We start from the raw sequence: 22,459 nt of genomic DNA on the forward strand, positions 1-22,459 counted from the left end.
TTTTCTATTCTCTGTTTTTCCTGTAATGATGCTGCTGGAATTTTAATTTCCCTAAGGGAACCCTCACAAAGGGATCAATAAAGTTCTATCTAATCTAAGCTAAGCTAAGCTAATCTAATGACATACAAATAACAACAAAGACAAAGAAAAGAAATGCAGTGACAAAAGTAAATAACAGCCATGATAGCTCAGTGGTAAAACAGGTTAAAAATAGGCTTATTCATTTCTGAGCATAATAATGTCACATGACTTTTGTTTGCAGCTCACAAGTGTAATATATCTATAGAGGATCCACATTTTCATTTGTATAAATACCACAGATCCTCCCAATTCAACTAGTTGACATATCAGACCATGAATACTCACATTTACTCTTACTACATTGAAAGTGTATAGATAGATGGAGTCATTGTTTACTCTCTTGCATGTGTTAATGGCCATCATTAATTTTTCCAGAGCTAATGAAACTACTTGCAGCCTACATGGAGAACCTGCATTCCCACATCTGTGGAAAGATGGTGACATCATAGTTGGCGCTATTTTTCCTTTTTATAGTAAATGGGAGCTCACTGACTTGTCTTATTCAGTCATGCCACCTCCAGTGAAGTGCAAAAGGTAAGCAGCACGAGCATTTAGATATACATATAATAAACATTATAACAATTATATATCAGCTATATGTTTTATATTGTATCTTAAAGTATTTATGTTTTTGTCTGATTTTTAACCAGCATGCAATTCAAAGGTTTCCAGTATTCACAGACCTTAATCTTTGCAATAGAGGAGATCAACAATAGTTCTTCTTTACTGCCTGGAGTCTTGTTGGGCTACAAGATCTTTGACACCTGTGGCTCAACATCTTTGGGTGTTAAAGCAGCAATGACACTTGTGAATGGAAATGAGAAGTCAATCTCAGATGTTATCTGCACAAAGCCAGCTCAGGTGCAGGCTATAATAGGAGAGACATATTCATCAGTGTCCATGGCTATATCAAAGAGTATTGGGCCTTTTCACATGCCCTTAGTAAGATTTATGATTTTTTTTAAATTAAGATTATTACTCGTATTACAGTAAAACACCATTTCAAAGGTTAGAAGAAATCTACAGCTTAGAGGTCATTTTATATTTCCATGGAAGTTTTGCAACAGGCTGAGCATAATGCCTGAAATACCTGTTTGTTTCTAAATGCAGATCAGTTACTACTCCACTTGTGAATGCCTCAGTGACAAAAGGAAATATCCCTCATTTCTGCGCACTATTCCCAGTGATTACCACCAGAGCAGAGCACTTGCAGAGATGGTGAAACACTTTGGTTGGACATGGGTGGGAGCAATAAGAAGAGATGATGATTATGGAAATAATGGGATGACAACTTTCTCTCAGGTGGCAGAGCAGCTGGGGATCTGCTTAGAATATTCCATTCCATTTTTTCCAACTTACTCACAAGAAAAACTGCTGAAAATAATTGAGCAAATTAAAATGTCCACTTCTCGCGTAATAGTTGCATTTTTCACTCAACGGGACTTCGATGTTTTGCTGCCCGTGCTTTCTGAGCACAACATGACTGGATATCAGTGGGTGGGAACTGAGGGCTGGATCGCTGATCCAGTAGTGGCCAAAGTAGACAAGCACAATATACTACAAGGAGCTATAGGGCTCGCCATTCCCAAAACAAAAGTCACAGGTCTGGAGGATTTCATTCTCAACATAAAACCACTGAAATCAGTAGGCAGTGCCATTTTTACTAAATTCTGGGAGACAATGTTTAATTGCAAATTTACCATGCAGGATGATTCAGAGGACTCAGTAGTATGTACAGGTGAAGAGAAACTCTCTGAGGTAGAAAACACATTCACTGACATGTCTTTTATGCCAATTTTCAATAATATCTATAAAGCAGTCTATGCCATAGCCTATGCTCTACACAGTCTTCTTGGCTGCCAACACACATGTCCTACAAAGGAGCAGCCAGATCTGTTCACAGTAAGTAAATATCATTTATGAAACTCTTTTTTTTCACTCAAGAAATAGACATGATTGCATATATTTATTCAAATAATCAGCGGAAAACAATGTAGCTTTCATAAATCACAACTTGCTCTTTTCCATCAGTTTCTAGAACATCTCAGAAAGGTGCACTTCAAGACAAAAGAAGGTGAAGAAGTTTATTTTGATGCAAATGGTGATCCTCCTGCAAAATATGAAGTAATAAACAAGCAAACTAGTAAAGAAAATAAGAAAAAATTTGTCACTGTTGGACTTTATGACTCCTCTTATCCACTTAATGATCGATTAACAGTAAACATGGCCTCAGTTGTATGGGCAAAAAATATGAAGCAGGTGAGTAGGGAAAAGGAAACAATGCATGGACTAAATGAAATTAAATATCATAGAAAGTCTTTATACTGTATATCATATCAAGTAACAACATTTTTTTGTTAAAAAAAAAAGGTACCAAAATCTCTATGCAGTGAGAGTTGCCCCCCTGGTACAAGGAAAGCTGTGCAGAAAGGAAAGCCTATCTGCTGTTTTGACTGTATACCATGTGCTGCTGGAGAAATCAGTAATATGACAGGTACAACATACCTCTAAAAAAGAAAATAATAGATAACAAAAACAACAACAACAACAACTACTATTACTACCACCATCACTACTACTAATAGCGCATCACTGCTTTTATTATTATCTTACAAAACAACATCTGTGAATGTTCTCAGTCATCCAGGTCATCATAAACTGTAGGTGCTAAAGAAGGCAACTGGACTTGCTTGAAATCTTTGAAGATGTTTCACCTCTCATCTGAAAGGCTTCTTCAGTTCTGTCTGACTAGTGGGGAGTTCCAGGTATTTATCCTCTAGTGGAACAAAATACGTGGAACTCCCCACTAGTCAGACAGAACTGAAGAAGCCTTTTTGGATGAGAGGTGAAACATCTTCATGGATTTCAAGCAAGTCCAGTTGCCTTCTTTAGCACCTATGGCTTACAAAACAACCTGACAGCTACAGCTTACTTGGGTAAAAATACAGATATTTAATTTAGAAATTAGTGAGACATAGATGATCTTGCTAAAAACATGAATGTATCTTTATTAATCTCTCACATGATGCATGTATTATGTCTTATTTCTTCCAAATATCTAACATTTCTTGTTCTGTAATTTTAATCTCTCTCATTCTATGACAGATTCCATTGAATGCAAACAATGCCAGCAAGAGTACTGGTCAAATGCAGACAAGAATAAATGTGTAAAGAAGGACATTGAATATTTGTCCTATGAGGAAACTATGGGCATTTTGCTAACAGTGGCTTCTATTGTTGGTTCTTTTATGACAATAGTAATAGCAATCATATTCTTTAAATTTAAAAAGACACCAATAGTCAAAGCCAACAATTCTGAGCTCAGCTTCCTGCTGCTCTTTTCCCTGACTCTGTGTTTCCTCTGTTCACTTACATTTATTGGACGGCCCTCAGAGTGGTCCTGTATGCTGCGCCACACAATGTTTGGGATAACCTTTGTCCTTTGCATCTCTTGTGTACTGGGGAAAACAATTGTGGTGTTAATGGCTTTCAGGGCTACACTTCCAGGCAGTAATGTCATGAAATGGTTTGGGCCTTCACAGCAAAGACTCAGTGTACTTGTCTTCACTCTAATTCAGGTTCTTATTTGTGTGCTTTGGTTAACAATATCCCCTCCTTTCCCCTTCAAAAATTTAAAGCACTATAAGGAAAGGATCATTCTTGAATGTAGTTTGGGCTCAATCATAGGTTTCTGGGCTGTGCTGGGTTACATAGGACTTTTAGCACTTCTATGTTTCATTTTAGCTTTTCTGGCAAGGAAGCTTCCGGATAATTTTAATGAAGCTAAATTCATCACATTCAGTATGCTAATGTTTTGTGCAGTTTGGATCACCTTTATTCCAGCTTATGTCAGCTCTCCTGGAAAATCTACTGTAGCTGTGGAGATATTTGCTATTTTAGCATCAAGTTTTGGTTTACTATTCTGTATATTTCTTCCAAAGTGTTACATAATTATCCTGAAGCCAGAGAAAAATACTAAAAAGCAAATTATGGGAAAAGTGGCAGTTCAGTGAGTTAATAATATTAAATATGCATGATTAATATGGACCAATAAAAAGTATATTGTCCACAGGACCTGAAATCTGATTGTAAGAGCATTTATCTATTTATATTTTATGTAATTTCTTTAAATTAAAAAGATTGGATAATTTAAAACGATATATATTAGTGTATTCAAAACAGCAATATTAGAAATTGGCAGTTCTAACTGTTATATTAATGGTATGCCCCCATTGTGTGATATTAAATATTGTATTGGGAATGTAAATTAAGATGGTATGTTCATAGGTGATAAATAAAGCAGGAATCACAATTTAAAAAAAAAAGTCTGATAATTGGTGCTTTTTTAGTGTTTGTATAAATGCATTTGCATGAGCCCTATCTTGGCTGCATTTATTAGTAGCCTACTTGTGCTACCAACTAAACGAGCCTCATAGATTATTTGCCAAATTTTCACTCCTAATGCATTGCAGGAACAGCCAGTCTGCCATATTTCCTCTCACTACACTATGTATTCTATCGTAAACATGTAAGTATCCATCCATTATCTGTAGCCACTTATCCTGTTCTACAAGGTCGTAGGTAAGCTGGAGCCTATCCCAGCTGACTATGGGCGAGAAGCAGGGTACACTCTGGGCAAGTCACCAGGTTATTGCAGGGCTGACACAGAGACAAACAACCATTCACACCTACAGTCAATTTAGAGCCACCAATTAACCTAACCTGCATGTCTTTGGGGGAAACCAGAGCACCCAGAGGAAACCCACACAGACACGGGGAGAACATGCAAACTCCACACAGAAAGGCCCCCGCCAGCCACTGGGCTCGAACCCAGGAGCTTCTTGCTGTTAGACGACAGTGCTAACCACTACATCACCGTGCTGCCCTCATACGTAAGTAAGTAAATTTTATTTATAAAGCACATTTAAACACAGCTTAAAATGACCAAAGTGCTGTACAAAATATAAAAATGTTCAAAAAAGGATAAAAATACATATGAAATACATATTAAAAGAACCATAACAAAGAAACAAAACTGCCACATACCTGCAGCAACAACAAGGGATAAATAGCAGGATCATGAGTTACATACATGAGAACAGAATAAAACAAATGATGTAAACTTAAATGATTAAACCAAATAAAACTTAAATAAAAGTCAACTAAAATTAAATTAAATTAATAGGCCAAGAAGGCCTGAGAATAAAAATGTGTCTTAAGCCGAACTTTAAAAAGAGAGATGGTATCAGTATAAGTTCGTGTCAGCCTTCAAACATGGCCACCATGGACTACAACTCCCAAGCGCCACAGTGCCCTCTCTCTCCTGAATTCTGATTGGGAGTACATCTGTTTCTAATCACTCTCCCTATACAAGCATGTCAAACACTCCAGCCCGTTGCAAAGTATCGCTCTGTGTTCTCATAACTGATCATACCGAGCCTTTCTGTTTCTTTGACCTGACTTTAGTGTATTCTGACTCCCACTATGTATTTACCAACTTTGAGACTCTGGATTTCCTCTGACACTCTGATTGCACATCGACTGACCTTTGACACAAACCTGACCTTGATTCTCATCTCATGACTTGGCTTTGTTCACCAGTTAGCAACACACCTGCTCTCCCCTGCAGTTGCATCCATAAGTGATAGGATACTTCACCACAATGGATGTAGCCAAAGAGTCTAAGCAAACTGCGCTTTCAGCTCATGGATGATTGTTGGGAGAACATCAGCAGATGCTGACTGATATTGACATCTGCCTCTCTCAGCTCACCACTGCTGTATTGCAGGCCCTCTTGGCATGTCCAAACTCTGCTCCAGCCATTCAACAGCCAGATAAGTTCTCTGGTGATGTAACTGAGTGTAAAAGATTTCTTCTACAATGCTCTTTGTATTTCACTACTTTAACGGGCTCTTCTGAACAACAAAAGATAGCTCAGTTTGTGACTCTGTTAACTGGCCGTGCTTTGAAGTGGACAACTGCGGTTTGGAATTGTGGAGGTGAACCCACATCATCTTATGATCACTTTGTGGAGTTATTTAGAAGAGAGCTTGATCACCAGCCTGAAGGTGTCAAAGTGGGTAAGAAACTACTCACTCTTCGGCAAGTAGAAAGGACTGTAGCAGAATGTGCATAAGAGTTTTGCATGCTGGCTACTGGTAGTGGATGGAACGACCCGGCATTAAAGGCTGTTTTTCATCAGGGTCTTGAAGCTAACATCTTAACTGAACTGGCATGTAGGGATGAACAGTATACCTTGGATTCACTTATCAACCTTGTCATTAAATTAGCCCACTTCTTCCAAAACTGGCTTTCCTTGCAATCCACCTATGTTCTGAGCCAGCCTTCACAGGCACCCACTCCAATGGAAATCTCCAATACTTGTGCCCCACACTCTGAGAGAGGAAGGATGGGAGCCCAGTCACCTGCTGGCCCAATGTCCCATCCAGCCTGTGATCTCCTGAAGGCATGACAACCCCTGACAAGGATTGTTCTGTAACCCCAGTGAGTCACAAACTTTTTCCAACCAATCCATTTCTGAAAATCAACACCTTGATACAGTATCTATATCAGAAACCTATCATGTTCTCTCTGCTCGATTAGACTCTGAGGCAGAGGGTAACTTCATTGACACCAAAATCATTCAAAGGCTTGAGTTGCCCACTGAACTCCAGCGACCTGTGAGCCTCCAAGCTATTGATGGCAGCCCCATTGGAGATAGACTGGTCACAAAAAGAATGAGTCCTCTGGAGATTCAGGTCTGGGCCCTGCACAAGGAATATCTGTCACTATACATCACTCAAACTTTCAACTATACTATCGTGCTAGAATTTCCATGGCTGCAATTAGATGATCCACTCATCTCCTGGCAGCAGAAATAAATATTGAAATGGTCCCCATCCTGCTCTCAGAACTGCCTACAATTGCCCTAACTCACTCTGGCTTCCACCTCTAAGGTGAGCCCCTCCCCTGGGGCCATTGAGCAGATCCCAGCTTGCTATCATGAGCTCTGGGAAGTCTTCAGCAAGGGAAAGGCCAGTGGATTACCCCCTCATAGGCACTAACCCTCTGTGCAACCACATTTACCCACTTTCTAGAAGAGAGCAAGCAGCTATGGAGAAGTATGTACAGGAGGCACTTCAGCAAGGTTACATCTGTCCAACCACATCCCCAGCATTTGCAGGATTCTTCTTTGTGGAGAAGAAAGGGGGAGGCCTGCAACCCTGCATTGATTACTGAGGCCTTAACCAGATAACCGTCAAGTATCCATACCCATTACCCCTCATCACATCTGCCGTAGAGCAACTAAGATCTTCTCACATTTTCACCAAACTCGACCTCTGAAGTGCCTATAACCTGGTGCATATACAGGAAGGGATCAAATGGAAGACAGCATTGAGCACCACCTCAGGTCAATATGAATATACTATCTATGCATGTAGTCGTTATGCCATATGGACTATGTTGTGCACCCAGCATGTTCCAGTGTCTCATCAACAAGATGCTCCAAGACATGCTGGGATGCTATTTTATCACCTACATCAACAATATTCTGATTTACTCCCTGGACAAAACCAGTCATCACAAACATCTCAAGTCATTTCTCAGCAAGCTCCTGGAAAATCAGCTGTATGTCAAGACAGAGAAATGTGAGTCCCATGTCACCAAGATCACTTTCTTGGGTTATATTATTAGTGCCTACAGGGTCAGCATGGACTCAAACAAGGTCTCTGTGGTCACTTCTTGGCCCACGCCCACATCTGTTAAGGAACTCCAATGCTTCCTGGGGTGTGCCAGCTTCTACCATTGGTTCATCAAGGGATTTAGGACCATTACAGCACCCCTCACAACACTGTTCAAAAACAGCCTTAAGCATCTACAGTGGGACCAGGGAGCAGAGGAAGCCTTCACTTGTCTTACATCAGCCTTCACTACAGTACCTGTACTGAAGCACCCAGACCCCTCGAAACCTTCTCTCTCAGGGTAGACACTTCTGAGACCAGAGTTGGTGGAGTGCTGTCTCAGTGCCAGGGAGACAGACCCAAGCTGCATCTGGTAGCTTTGGTGTTTTTTTTTTCTAAGAAATCGACATCCACAGAACAAAACTATGACATCGGGAATTGAGAACTGCTAGCCATAAAGTTAGCCCTGGAGGAGTGGAGACATTGGCTGCAGGGGGCCACACACTCATTTGTTATCTTTACTGACCACAAAAACCTAGAATACCTCAAGTCTGCAAGATGCTTGAACCCCAGACAGGCACGATGGGCTCTGTTTTTTATTAGATTCAACTTCTCCATTCCATACCGTCCAGGGTCCAGAAACATGAAAGCAGATACTCTGTCTTGACTATATGCTTCCACCACAACCAGCGTAGAAGCCATACCAATCCTGCCACCCAAGTGCTTTGTGAATGCTCTCTCATAGGACATCAACAAGGAACTGGCCCAGAACCAACCCTGTAACCCACCTGGAACATGACCGCAACATCTCACATTTATCCCACCCCAGTACAGAGGCTGCCTGATCATCTGGGCACACTCTTCTCCTGCCATGGAACACCCAAACAGCAGATGCACTTATGAACTTATCAGAACCAAGTATTGGTGGGAGAACATGAGGACTGACATAAACCAGTTCCTATCCTCCTGCTTAGCCTGCACTTGTGCCAAGGTACCCCACACTCCACCCATTGGAAAACTCATGCCATTATCCACACCCCAGAGACCTTGGTGACACATTGCTATTGATTTCACCACTGATCTACCCAAACCTCAGGGAAACACAGTCATCATGGTAGGAGTAGACAGATTCTCGAAAGCCCTGAAACATATCCCCTTGCCTGGTATACTTACAGCCCTGAAAATGGTGGAGCTCATATTTAGCCACATCTTCAGGTATTATGGAATTGCCAAGGATATTGTAAGTGAACAGGGACCCCAATTTTCATCAAGGTTATGGGCAAGCTTTATGACCAAACTTGGAGTATCAGTGAGTCTGACCTTGGGACACCACCCACAGTCAAATGGACAAGTTGAGCATGCAAATCAAGAGATCAGATGCTTCTTGAGGGTGTTCTGCCTAGAAAACACCAAGGACTGGGCCCAGTTCCTCCCATGGGCAGAATATGCACAGAATTCCCTCACAACTCAGCAATGGAGCTCATTCCATTCCAATGTGTCCTAGAGTACCAACCATCACTGTACCCATGGGATGACTCACCCACTCACATCCTGGCAGTAGATGTTCAAGACTAGCAAGCAAGTTTGGGAGAGCGTTCACCAATGTCTGGAACATGTGGCCAACAAACACAAACAGTATGCTGTCAAACACAGAGGTGAAAATCCTGTATACACACCAGGGAACAGAGTGTGAGTATCAGTGAGGGATGTGCATAACCCCAATGGCTGCAGAAAACTTTGTGCCAGGTACCTTGGTCCTCTCAAAATCCTTCACCAGGTCAATGAAGTCTCATATAGACTAGAGCTACCCCCACACTGCCGTCTTTCATCTACGTTTCATGTTTCAAACCTGCCATCCTGGGACCATTGGCAGAAAACACACCTGCCCAGGAACACCCAGCACCAGTTGAACTGGAAGGAGGACTGGTGTACCAGGTACACAAGATACTCAACTCTCATCGCAGACAAGGCAACCTCGAGTATTTGGTAGATTGGGAGGGGTATGGTCCAGAGGAACACAGCTGGGTACCTGCCAAAGACATTCTAGAGCCCATGCTCAGTCAAGAATTCCATGCACAGTACCCTGAGAAACCTGCACCTAGATTGCAAGGGCATCCCAAATCCCAAGAACTGTGCTCCCAGAGTTAGCGCCTTGGGGTGTGTGTGTGTATGTGTGTGTGTCTGTCAGTGACAGTGTTAGTTTGTAGCAGCCTTCAAACATGGCCATCACAGACTACAGCTCCCAAGTGTCACAGTGCCCTGCCTCTCCCTAATTCTGATTGGGAGTACACCTGTTTCTAATCACTTTCCCAATATAAGCATGCCCAACACTCCAGTCTGTTGCAAAGTACCAGTCTGTGTTCTCATACACTGCAAAAAATGATATCTTAGCAAGGGAAAATATCTTGAAAATAGTTGAAATGATCTAGCGTTTCCTATTAGAAGAATACAAGACACCAATTCTGAGATTATTAAACCTAGTTCTAGATTGCAACCAACTTATTCTAAGATGTCTTGTCAATTAAAACTATCCATCCATGCAGCAAGATAATTTCACTAGTATTAAGTAATTTTCTCCTCAAATTCAGTTTTCAATTTTTTACAGTGTACCTGCTCATACCGAGCCATTCTGTTTCTTTGACCTGACTTTAGTGTATTCTGACTCCCACTACGTATTTACTGACTTTGAGACTCTGGTTTTCCTCTGACACTCTGATTGCACATCGACCGACCTTTGGCATGAACCTGACCTTGATTCTTGTCTCATGACTTGGCTTTGTTCACCGGTTTGTGACACAACCACTCTCCCCCTGCAATTGCGTCCATAAGTGCCTGCACACTGACAGATGGATGGAGCATGTTTAATGTATAATGGCAACTGGTTCCACAAATGAGGAGCAGTGACTGCAAAGGCTATATCACCTTTTAGTTTAAAATGTGAATAGGGGACATATAGAACAACATCACTGGCAGATTTAGGAGACCAAGGACTGAACGCAGATGAATAAGTTCTGAGATAGAGTATAAAATGGGGCTTGCCCATTAAGAGTCTTGAAAACAATAAGTAGGACCTTAAACTGAATTCTAAAATAGACAGGAAGCCAATGGAAAGAGGCCAGAACTTGGGTAACATGTTCATGTTGTTTAGTAGCATTCAGCAGACTTGCAGTTACATGGTGCACCATCTGCAAGTGAGATATTAAACACTGAGGAAGAGCCAATTTTTGAGAATTTGCAACAGAATACTTTGCCTTAACCTGCATGCAGCAGAACAAACAAACAACAACAACAATGTTTCCATACCGCCAAAGAGAAGCCCATGCAGCTGGTCAATGTCACGTCACAAATCTCTATGCCTTCCTTCATGCAGACCTGTTCAGTCACCACCAGCTCTGTGATTAAACAACCAGATTAGTCCTGGTGAAGCCGTTCAGTATCAGGGCTTCCTGTTGCAATGTTCCATGTAGTTCGCCACTCAAGAAGGAGCTTTGTGTCAGGATAAGGTCACTCAGTTCATAAACATGCTCCAGGCAAAGCTATCCTATGGGCTACCACTGTCTTGGAGCAGACACACAGAGCCACACTCACATATGAACAGTTTGTCTCAATTTTTCAGTGTGTGTTTGATCATGCACCTGAAGGCAAAGAGATTGGCAAAAGTTTGCTGGCTATTCGGCAAGGATCACGAAGTGTTGCTGAGTATGCCTTTCCCAACATTATCTGTAGGAAGTGGATGGAATGAGCCTGAACTAAAGGCTGGTACAGTAAATACATTGCACTCCAACACTGGCACTCCAGGTCAACAGCCTGCACAAAGAAACCATGAACTTGCTGGTTATGTCCACACCTGCCCACCTCATTGTCCTGGGCATGACATGGATGGGGCTGTAAGACTACATATGACTATGACCATCCCATTGCACTCACACTCATCATTATGAATTGCTTTGAGAGGCTCATCATGAGACACATAAAGACCCTGCTTCCTCCTTCCCTGGACCCCCTGTAGTTCACGTATCGCTGTAACCAGCCAACAGATGATGCCATAGCCACCACCCTTCATCTGACCCTTAGCCATCTGGACAAGAAGGACACATGCATTCAAATGCTGTTCATAGACTTCAGTTCAGCATTCAACACAATCATTCCTTGGCAGCTAATTGGAAAGCTGAGCCTGCTTGGCTTGAACTCCTCCCTCTGCAACTGGATCCTGGACTTTCTGACTGAGAGACCTCAGTCAGTCTGGATTGGGAGCAGAACTTCCAACATCATACTGAGCACAGACTCATGACTGTGCAGCAACTCACAGTTTAAATCACATCATCAAGTTTACTGATGACATGACTGGTGGGTCTCATCAGTAAGAATGATGAGTCAGCATACAGAGAGGCGGCGCAACAATTATCAGACTGGTGCAGAGTAAACAATCTGTCTCTGAAGGTGGACAAAACAAAAGAGATGGTTGTTGAGTTCAGAAGAACACAGAGTAACCATTCTTCACTGTACATTGATGGCTCACTCATGGAGAATGTCAAGAACACCAAATTCATTGATGTTTATCTGGTAGAGAACCTCACCTGGTCCCTCAACACCAGCTCCATAGCCAAGAAAGCCCAGTAGCATCTCTACATCCTATGTAGGCTGAGGAAAACCCATCTCCCATCACCCATCCTCACTATATTCTACAAGGGGACTACTGAGAGCATTCTGAGCAGCTGCTTCATGGTCTGGTTTGAGAATTGGACTGTCTCGGATCACAAGACCCTACAGTTGATAGTGAGGAAAGCTGAGAAGATCATTGGAGTCTCTCTTCCCTCCATCATGGACATTTACACCACACACTGCATCCGGAAAGCTACTAACATTGTGGCTGACCCCACACACCCCTCACACAATCTCTTCACCTTCCTGCCATCTGGAAAAAATGTACCGAAGCATTCGGGCTTTCACAGCCAGACTCTGTAACAGTTTCTTTCTACATGCCATCAGACTTCTCAACTCTGAGGGACTGGACTGACACACACACACAAACTGTTGAACACACCACTCACACTGCAGTCTTTGCACAGTGAACAATAATAATAATAATAATAATAATAATAAAACTTTATTTGCCAGGCATGTGAACCCACACAAGGAATTTGACTCTGGTTTCACTTAGCTCTCTTAGTACAAACAGATAAAAAGCGTAGACAAAAACAAAAAGCTATGTACATGTAGAAGGGTTAATATATTTATAGACAGCATAGTGCAAGGATGAATTAGTAAATATAAATATACACTGTGCACAGAATAACGGTATAAGTGTGCAGATATTTCACAGTTGATGTTACTGATATTTGATTCCGGTTTTAGCTGTTCATCACAGAGACAGCCTGAGGGAAAAAACTGTTCTTGTGTCTGGTTGTTTTTGCATGCAGTGTTCTGTAGCATCTCCCAGAGGGGAGAAGTTTAAGCAATTTGTGACCAGGGTATGATGGGTCTGCAGAGATGTTACCTGCCTGTTTCCTGACTCTGGACAGGTACAGGTCTTGGATGGAGGGTAGGCTGACACCAATAATTTTCTCTGCAGACCTTATTGTCTGTTGCAGTCTGTTCTTGTCCTGTTTGGTGACCAATCCAAACCAAACAGTGATGAAGAGCAGAGAACAGACTGAATGATGGCAGAGTAGAATTGTGTCAGCAGCTCCTTAGACAGGTTGAGCTTCCTGAGCTGGTGCAGAAAGTACAACCTCTGCTGGGCCTTTTTGATGATGGTGACTGTGTTGGTCTCCCACTTCAGGTCCCGGGAGATTGTGGAACCCAGAAACCTGAAGGTTTCAACAGCAGTCACAATGTTGTTGGTGATGGTGATGGGTGGCAGGGTGGGGGGGCTCCTCCTAAAGTCCACTGTCATCTCCACAGTTTTGAGCATGTTCAGCTCCAGATTGTTCTGACCGCACCAACAGACCAGCCGTTCAACCTCCCGTCTGTATGCAGACTCGTCACCGTCTCGGATGAGGCTGATGACCGTTGTGTCATCTGCAAATTTCAGGAGTTTAACAGATGGGTCTCTTGAGGTGCAATCGCTGGTGTAAAGGGAGAAGAGCAGTGGGGAGAGCGCACACACACCTGGGGGGTGCCAGTGCTGTTAGTCTGGGTGCTGGATGTGATGGTCCCCAGCCTCACCTGCTGCTTCCTGTCAGTCAGGAAGTTTATAATCCACTGACAGGTGGAGGAGGACACAGTGAGCTGGGTGAGCTTGGTGTGAAGGATATCTGGAACGATGGTGTTGAATGCCAAACTGAAGTCCAAGAACAGGATCCTGGCGTACGTACGTCTGGATGCAGTGTGCGGTGTAAATGTCCATGATGGAGGGAAGACAGACTCCATTGATCTTCTCAGCTGTCCTCACTATCAACTGTAGGGTCTTGTGATCCGAGACAGTCCGATTCCCAAACCAGACTATGAATAATGCACTATTACTTTACAATATTTACAATGTCTATCACATACAGAAGGTTTACATTTATTTATTCCCTTTTCATATACTACCTCAATATGCACACTCAACTTTCCGCACAATAACAGTAGCAGGTTGGCAATAGTGGTACTGGTTGGCAATATACTGCTGTTTTTGCTAGTTGTCATTTTTGCACTGACCTTGTTGTCTGCACTTTATGTTGTTTGTGTAGTTTATTGTCTGCAATGTTTGCACTCGTTGCACTCTTGCACTTTGTTGTATTTGTAGATTTGTAGTCCTTTGATGTTAAATGTAGTACCATGTTCCTGGAAAAACATTGTTTCATTTTAACTGTATACTGTACCAACTGTATATGATTGAAATGACAAATAAAAAGACCTTGACCTAGTCATCTCTTGGGCCAGGCAGAAAATCCTGCAACTGTCACCACACTGCCTTCTATGCCCGCACCTCTGCTTCACTTCAACTACAGTGGAAAGCCCAGAAGCCACAGAACAAGCATAAATTCCCAAGGAGTACCATATACTCATGGAAGTTTTCAGCATAAGGAAAGCTAGTGGTCTTCTCCCACACCAATCATATGATTGCACCATCAATCCACTCCCTGGTACTACTTAACTTCACAGCCACATTTACCCTCTGTCTTTCTCTTAACAACAGGCTGTGGAGGAGTACATACAAGAAGTAATCACCCAGGGATACATTTGACTCTTCACCTTGCCTGTCTCCACAGGCTTCTTCTTTGTAGAAAAGAAAGATGGATGTCTATGTCCATGCATTGATTATCATGGATTTAACCAACTCTTGGTGACATACCCTTATCCTCTGCCTCTTGTGCCATCAGCCTTAGAGCAGTTATGCTCAGTAAAAGTTTTCACTAAGCCGGATCTCAGGAGGCCCTACAATCTAGTGCACATCTGCTTGGGGGATGAGTGGAAAACTGCCTTTAGCACCCCAGTGGACATTATGAGTATGAATCCATGCCATATGGGCTCTCTGGCACCCCCTCAGTTGTCCAGTGTTTCAACAATGACATGCTCAGAGACATGTTGGGGAAATTCATGAAAGCCAAAATTGATGACATCTTGTTTTACTCCCCTTTACCTGAAAGTCACATCTCCTCCATTTCCTTCCTGGGCTACATCATTAGTACTGAGAGGGTCACCAATGACCCCTCCAAGGTTTCAGTGGCATTGCTACACCCTGACATTCCTTCTAAAGAAGGGGTCTAAGAAACTGGCCTGGAATCCTGTGGCTGAAGTCAAGTCAAGTTTATTTGTATAGCACTTTTAACAATAAACATTGTCGCAAAGCAGCTTTCCAGAATTTGAACGACTTAAAACATGAGCTAATTTTATCCCTAATCTATCCCCAATGAGCAAGCCTGTGGTGATGGTGGCAAGGAAAAACTCCCTCAGATGACATGAGGAAGAAACCTCGAGAGGAACCAGACTCAAAAGGGAACCCATCCTCATTTGGGCAACAACAGACAGCCTGACTATAATATTAACAGTTTTAACATGAGGACAGTTTCGTTGATGTTATAACTCTTCATTGATGGAAAATTGAGTGCAAAACTGTTCATGATAACTGCAGTCCTAAAGTTAGTAAGACAACTGTAGTCCTTAGCCATAAAAGCATTACTGTAAGAGTCCAGAGCATCCTCCAGGTATAACCCTCAACTGTCCTCATGGGGCCGTCCTTCACAGGAGCGGTGCGATAAAACTCCGACCAGACACAGGGCACCAGGATGGATCAAGCAGGTCTGAGGGGCAGAAGAGGCCAGCATCTCAATCCCAGGACCAACATGTAACTCAGAGGGACAGACTGGGGGGGGGGGGGGGGGGGGGGAGAGAGAGAGAGAAAGAAAACACATGTTGTTAGGTATGCCCTAAAAATGACAAGTATTAAATCTGTGTGGTAGGCTCGCAGAGACGAGAGTCTTTACATCAGTTATAACACACAACAATGGCATGTTAATATGGTAAAAAATATATCATGACCTGCTCTGGCTGGATGCTTGATTGGGTGATGGGAGCACACTCCTCAGCAATGATGAGATGCAGATGGGACCCTTAGGCCTGGCCAAGACAATTCAGTTACATTTCACCGGGTCTGGGACATGCGACAGAAAGTCTGATGGCCGATTCCCTGCAGGCTACAATAGCCAGTCGAGGTCTCCACCCTCTCCACCAAAAGATTTCCTGTTGACTCCATGTAACTCAGAGGGACAGATTTGGGGTGGGGGGGAGGGAAAGAAAACACAGGTTGTTAGGTATGCCCAATGTCACCTGAATAAGTAGGAGCAGTATACATATAGCACTGAGTACAAGCAGGGACTCCGGCAACTAACTATGACAGCATAACTAAAAGGAGAGAGCCAGAAGGTAACACAGGCATGAGGGAGCCCCAGGACATAAAGCAGCCAGCCACTACACCGTCAACAAACTCGAGTGAGCAAGCGAGTGGGGACTGACAGCATCCATACATCCCAGGTTACCAAAACACTCTATGTCTGAGGACCCTCTAGATCTACACCTTTACCTCATAAACACCATTAACAAAAGGCTTGACTAAACAGATATGTTTTCAGCCTAGACTTAAATGCTGAGACTGTGTCTGATTCCCGAACATTACTTGGAAGGCTGTTCCATAACTGTGGGGCTTTGTAAGACAAGGCTCTGCCCCCTGATGTAGCCTTCACTATACGAGGTACCAGCAGATAGCCTGCACCTTTTGATCTAAGTAGGCGTGGAGGGTCATAGAGGAGCAGAAGTTCACTCAGGTACTGTGGTGCAAGACCATTTAGTGCTTTAAAGGTCAATAGTAGTATTTTATAATCAATATGAAATTTGATTGGGAGCCAATGCAGTGTGGATAAGACAGGCGTGATGTGGTCATATTTTCTAGTTCTATTAAGGACTCTTGCTGCTGCATTTTGAACTAACTGGAGCTTATTTATGCACTTATTGGAACATCCAGACAGTAAGGCATTACAATAATCCAACCTGGAGGTAACGAAAGCATAGACTAGTTTTTCTGCATCATGCAATGACATTAAATTTCTTATCTTTGCAATATTTCTGAGATGAAAGAAAGCTATCCGGGTGATGTTATCAATGTGAGTTTTGAATGAAAGACTGGGGTCAATAATCACTCCGAGGCCTTTTACTGCTGCACGTGAAGAAACAGAAAGGCCATCCAGAGTCACTGTGTAATCAGAAAACTTACTTCTTGCTGTATGTGGTCCTAGTACAAGTACTTCAGTCTTGTCAGAGTTAAGCAGAAGGAAATTAATAAGCATCCAGTGTCTAATGTCCTTAACACATTCCTCAATTCTATTAAGCTGGTGTCTCTCATCAGGTTTTGCAGAGACATACAACTGTGTGTCATCAGCATAACAGTGGAAACTAATACAATGTTTACGAATAATATCACCCAGAGGTAACATATATAGAGAAAAAAACAGTGGACCCAAGACAGAACCTTGTGGAACACCAAACTTTACCTCGGTATGTCTAGAAATATCACCATTTATATCAACATATTGATAACGATCAGTTAGATAAGACCTGAGCCAGGAGAGGGCCATTCCCTTAACTCCCACAACATTTTCTAGTCTATCCAGAAGAATGGAATGATCAATGGTATGCTGAAGCTGCATTTAAAACTCTCAAGACTGCATTCACATCAGTGCCCATTCTCAAGCACCCAGACCCCCCCCCCAAAAAAAAAAAAGAAAAGAAAAAAAACACTCACAGTGGACACCTCAGACACAGGAGTTGGTGTTGTATTGTCTCAATTCAGGTTCAATACTCAATTTAAGTATTGGACCTGAATTGAACCAAGTGCCCTTCTTCTCAAAGATGTCTCCAGCCAAAAAAAAATATGATGTTGTCAATAGGGAACTTTAGCCATCAAGCTGGCTCTTGAAGAGTGGAGGTACTGGCTAGAAGACACCAAGCATATTTTCACAATTTTCATGGACCATAAAAATTTAGAGTACCTTCATGCTGCCAAGAGACTGAATCTGGGACAGGCCTGGGGGCTTTCTTCTTTACTTCATTTAACTTTACTCTGTCCTACCATGCTGGCTCTCACAATAATAAAGCCTACTCTCTGTCTCATCAATATGGTACTAATAAGCCCGAACCTAGACCTGAACTTATTCAGCCTCCCTCATGCTTTGTAAATGCCATAACCTGGGAGCTCAACCATGAATTAGCCAGCACACTACCAAAACACACTCACACTGAGTGTCCAGCCAGCTTCACATATGTTCCTCCATGCCTCAAGGCTTGGCTCGTCACCTGGGCTCATACCACTTTGACTACAGACCACCCAGGGGTTAACCATACATACCAGCTCCTAAAGGTCAAGCACTGGTGACCTCAGATGAGCTCTGATATCAATAACTTTGTTTCATCTTGCTGATTGTGCTAGAGACATGTGCTCTAGCTCACTGCAAAGTATTGTTCAGGTTTTCATTGCTCATTACTAAGCTGTTTGTTTATGTCTGCTCATTCTGTGTTTGACCTGTTTCTGCTGACTGAATTTGAGTATTGAATTATCCCATTGATGTCTGTTTGCAAATTGTTTGACCCATGCCTGCTTATTCACTACATGTCTGCTTACTGTTTGAATTGTCTGCAACTTTGAACTTTTATTAAAAGCTGTTGAACTGCACTTTCATCCTCTCATTCCATTCCTGGTTTTTGTGACAGAATTACAATAGTCCAGTTGCAATGTAGTAAAAAGCATGAGTGGCATGGTGGTGTAAAGGCCAATTTATGCTGGCAACCCAGTCCTCGCAGACGGTGTCGCAGACAGTGTCTGCGTAGCCCCCCCACCTTCGCAGACGCTCTGCGCGCACCTCCCAAAAATTGTGAGCACCGCAGAAGCCTCGCAGACAGCGCCGCAGACAAGAGGGCTCTGATTGGTCCACTCTACCCGCTGTACACGCACTTCCGCTTCCCTACTTTCCCGGTTTGTTTTGTTTTCACGACCGGCATTTTTAAAAACACGAGCTAAGATGGAGCAGCATGAAGAGCGGTTGATTGAGGAAGTACGTACATCTATATGATTCCAGTTCTAGTCATTATAAAAAAAAAAAGTTCTAGTCATTATAAGTAACCGGAGGATAAACACTCCACTAACCACACCCACCAACTACTCCTAGCGACTTCGCGCCCCCTTGCGTTGTGCCGGTGAATAACATCACACACGCCTATTCCCCCGCTCAACAATAAATTACAACTGTCTGCGAAAAGCTATCTGTGAAAGCCTTGTCGCAAGAGCATGCAGAGGCCTTAAGTGGTTAGCATGGTCGCCTCACAGCAAGAAGGTTCTGGGTTTGAGTCCAGCGGCCGGTGGGGGCCTTTCTGTGTGGAGTTTGCATGTTCTCCCCGTGTCTGCGTGGGTTTCCTCCGGGTGCTCCGGTTTCCCCCACAGTTCAAAGACATGCGGTTAGATTAATATGGGATGGCCTTGGGCTGAGGTGCCCTTGAGCAAGGCACCTAACTCCCAACTGCTCCCTGGGTGCTGTTAGCATGACTGCCCACTGTTCTGGGTATATGTGTGTGTTCACTGCTTCAGATGGGTTAGATGCAGAGAGGAATTTCACAAGTGTGTGATGAATGAAGTTGTTCTTCTTCTAGTTACTTTTTCCAGATCATGAAAAGACAGAAATGATTTGTTTTTCAAAATAGATCTTAACTGGTATTAGCTATCTTTACAACAGAAATAATTTACATTAATGCTATTTAGCAGATGCTCTGATCCAGAGTGATACAACATACCCAGAGCAACCGGGAACTAGGTGTCTTGCTCAAGGGTGCTTTTGCCATTCCTACTTGTCCAGGGAATCAAACTGGCAACCTTTCAGTCCCAAAACTGCTTCTCTGACCATTAGGCTATGGCTTCCCTGTTCAGTACTTTGATTTGTTTATCAAAACAGAGCTCAGAATCAAGGCAAACACCCAGTTTTTTTTGCATGTACAGTAACTGAAGATAAAGTGTGAGGTAGCTTAACTTGCTGGTGAGACAGTTTCTGGACTTAGTAGAACCAAAGACAAGTACTTCGGTTTTATCACAATTAAGTTGGAGGATTTTGTGTGTTCACATTTGTACTGGGATTTGTCAATTTTATGTGTCATTTGTTAGAGTAAATCACTTTTCTCTCTAGGCATTGATTCAAAGAGAGGGAAATGTTTGCTTGTTTAAATATGTTGAGAAAAGTCTACAAATTTCATGGCATGTCCTTATTTTTTCACGAGTGTATGCTGCCTGTGTTAAATTATTTTTCTTGTATATTGCAAGTACATCAAGTTAATTATTAAATAAATACACACAAAACATTTGTATATTTTAATATATTATGAAATTATGTATGGATATGGTCACATTAATATAGTCATATTTCAAACAAATTTAACTCAATTAGGCAAGTGATTATCTAAACTAGTGTCATAAATGAGACACATAGGAGCTCCTGTAACATTGTGGGTATGTGTAATATATATATATATATATATATATATATATGCATAGTGGTGCTTGAAAGTTTGTGAACCCTTTAGAATTTTCTATATTTCTGCATAAATATGACCTAAAACATCATCAGATTTTCACACAAGTCCTAAAAGTAGATAAAGAGAACCCAGTTAAACAAATGAGACAAAATATGATACTTGGTCATTTATTTATTGAGGAAACTGATCCAATATTACATATCTGTGAGTGGCAAAAGTATGTGAACTTCTAAGATGAGCAGTTAATTTGAAGGTGAAATTAGAGTCAGGTGTTTTCAATCAATGGGATGATCAGTCCAAGCCAGTGTGCAGGACTAATCGACAGTTATCGGAAACATTTTGTTTCAGTTATTGCTGCACAAGGGGGTCACACCAGATACTGAAAGCAAAGGTTCACATACTTTTGCCACTCACAGATATGTAATATTGGATCATTTTCCTCAATAAAGAAATGACCAAGTATAATATTTTTGTCTCATTTGTTTAACTGGGTTCTCTTTATCTACTTTTAGGACTTGTGTGAAAATCTGATGATGTTTTGGTCATATTTATGCAGAAATATAGAAAATTCTCAAGGGTTCACAAACTTTCAAGCAGCACTGTATGTATGTGTGTGTGTGTGTGTGTGTGTGTGTGTGTAATAATATATAAAATAATCATGACTGCACTCCAGTGAATCCATTGTGAAGCTCCACTTGTCTGGCCAACAGGTCTAGTTTTGCCTGTTTCATGGCCATCTGCTGTTGATGGTGACACTCAAGAGCCCAACATATGGAGTATTGGTCCAATTTAAAACTTCAGGGAAAGTTGGCGAAACTGCCCTGTGCAGACCACTCTGTCACACACCATCTATAGTAATGCCACGATTAGTGAGGAGATTCTTATTTTCTGTGTAAAAGCACGTCTGTAGGTTCTCCCCACAAAATACAACTTATCACTCTGGTTTCCCTCCTTCCATTCACCCCTCTGTATGCTGCATGACCCCCCTCAACATCTGGAGTCAGTAGCCCACGGTGGCATGGTGGTGTAGTGGTTAGCACAGTCACCTCACAGCAAGAAGGTTCCAGGTTCGAGGGCCTTTCTGTGTAGAGTTTGCATGTTCTCCCCGTGTCTGCGTGGGTTTTCTCCGGATGCTCCGGTTTCCCCCACAATCCAAAGACATGCAGTTAGGTTAACGTGGGGCAGCCTTGGGCTGAGGTGCCCTTGAGCAAGGTACCAAACCCCTGACTGCTCCCTGGGCGCTCTGGTGTGGCTGCCCACTGCTCTGAGTGTGTGTGCATGTGTTCACTGCTTCAGATGGGTTAAATGCAGAGGATGAATTTCACTGTAAAGTGACGAATAAAGGTTTCTTCTTCATATCATGAACAGCTGTCCATCATTTAAAGGATTATATACTGCCAGACATGACAGACTTGTGGACCTTATTGCTGCTCAGATCCCCTGTGTGGCTTATGAGCAGATTTTTAAACATACTACTGTACAGTCTGAATGATTTAACTCGTCTGTAAACACCTTTTTCAGGAATTGCTAACACACCAGATATGGTTATTATCTCTAAGAATAGCAAATTAGTTCAAATATTTGAGGTATCATGTTCATTTGACTTGTTTATGGAGGATTCTTACTGCTCTAAGATTCTAAAATACCAGTCATTGATTTCTGCAATTGAGAGTCTTGGGTACAAATGCCAGTTCATTGTGCTA

The 22,459-nt window shown here is 42.3% G+C and overlaps 1 protein-coding gene across 1 annotated transcript; it reads left to right on the forward strand.

Annotated features, from left to right (window-relative positions):
• Positions 1-589: 589 nt before the first annotated feature.
• On the forward strand, positions 590-4,094 carry LOC132888371 (extracellular calcium-sensing receptor-like). The gene is made up of 6 exons (XM_060924425.1): positions 590-615; positions 732-1,023; positions 1,192-1,983; positions 2,113-2,340; positions 2,452-2,575; positions 3,187-4,094. The coding sequence occupies exons 1-6, from the start codon at positions 590-592 to the stop codon at positions 4,092-4,094; spliced, it is 2,370 nt and encodes a 789-aa protein (XP_060780408.1).
• Positions 4,095-22,459: the final 18,365 nt, after the last annotated feature.

The sequence above is a fragment of the Neoarius graeffei genome, chromosome 6 (assembly GCF_027579695.1).
Source record: "Neoarius graeffei isolate fNeoGra1 chromosome 6, fNeoGra1.pri, whole genome shotgun sequence".
In the NCBI taxonomy this organism is placed as follows: Eukaryota; Metazoa; Chordata; class Actinopteri; order Siluriformes; family Ariidae; genus Neoarius; species Neoarius graeffei.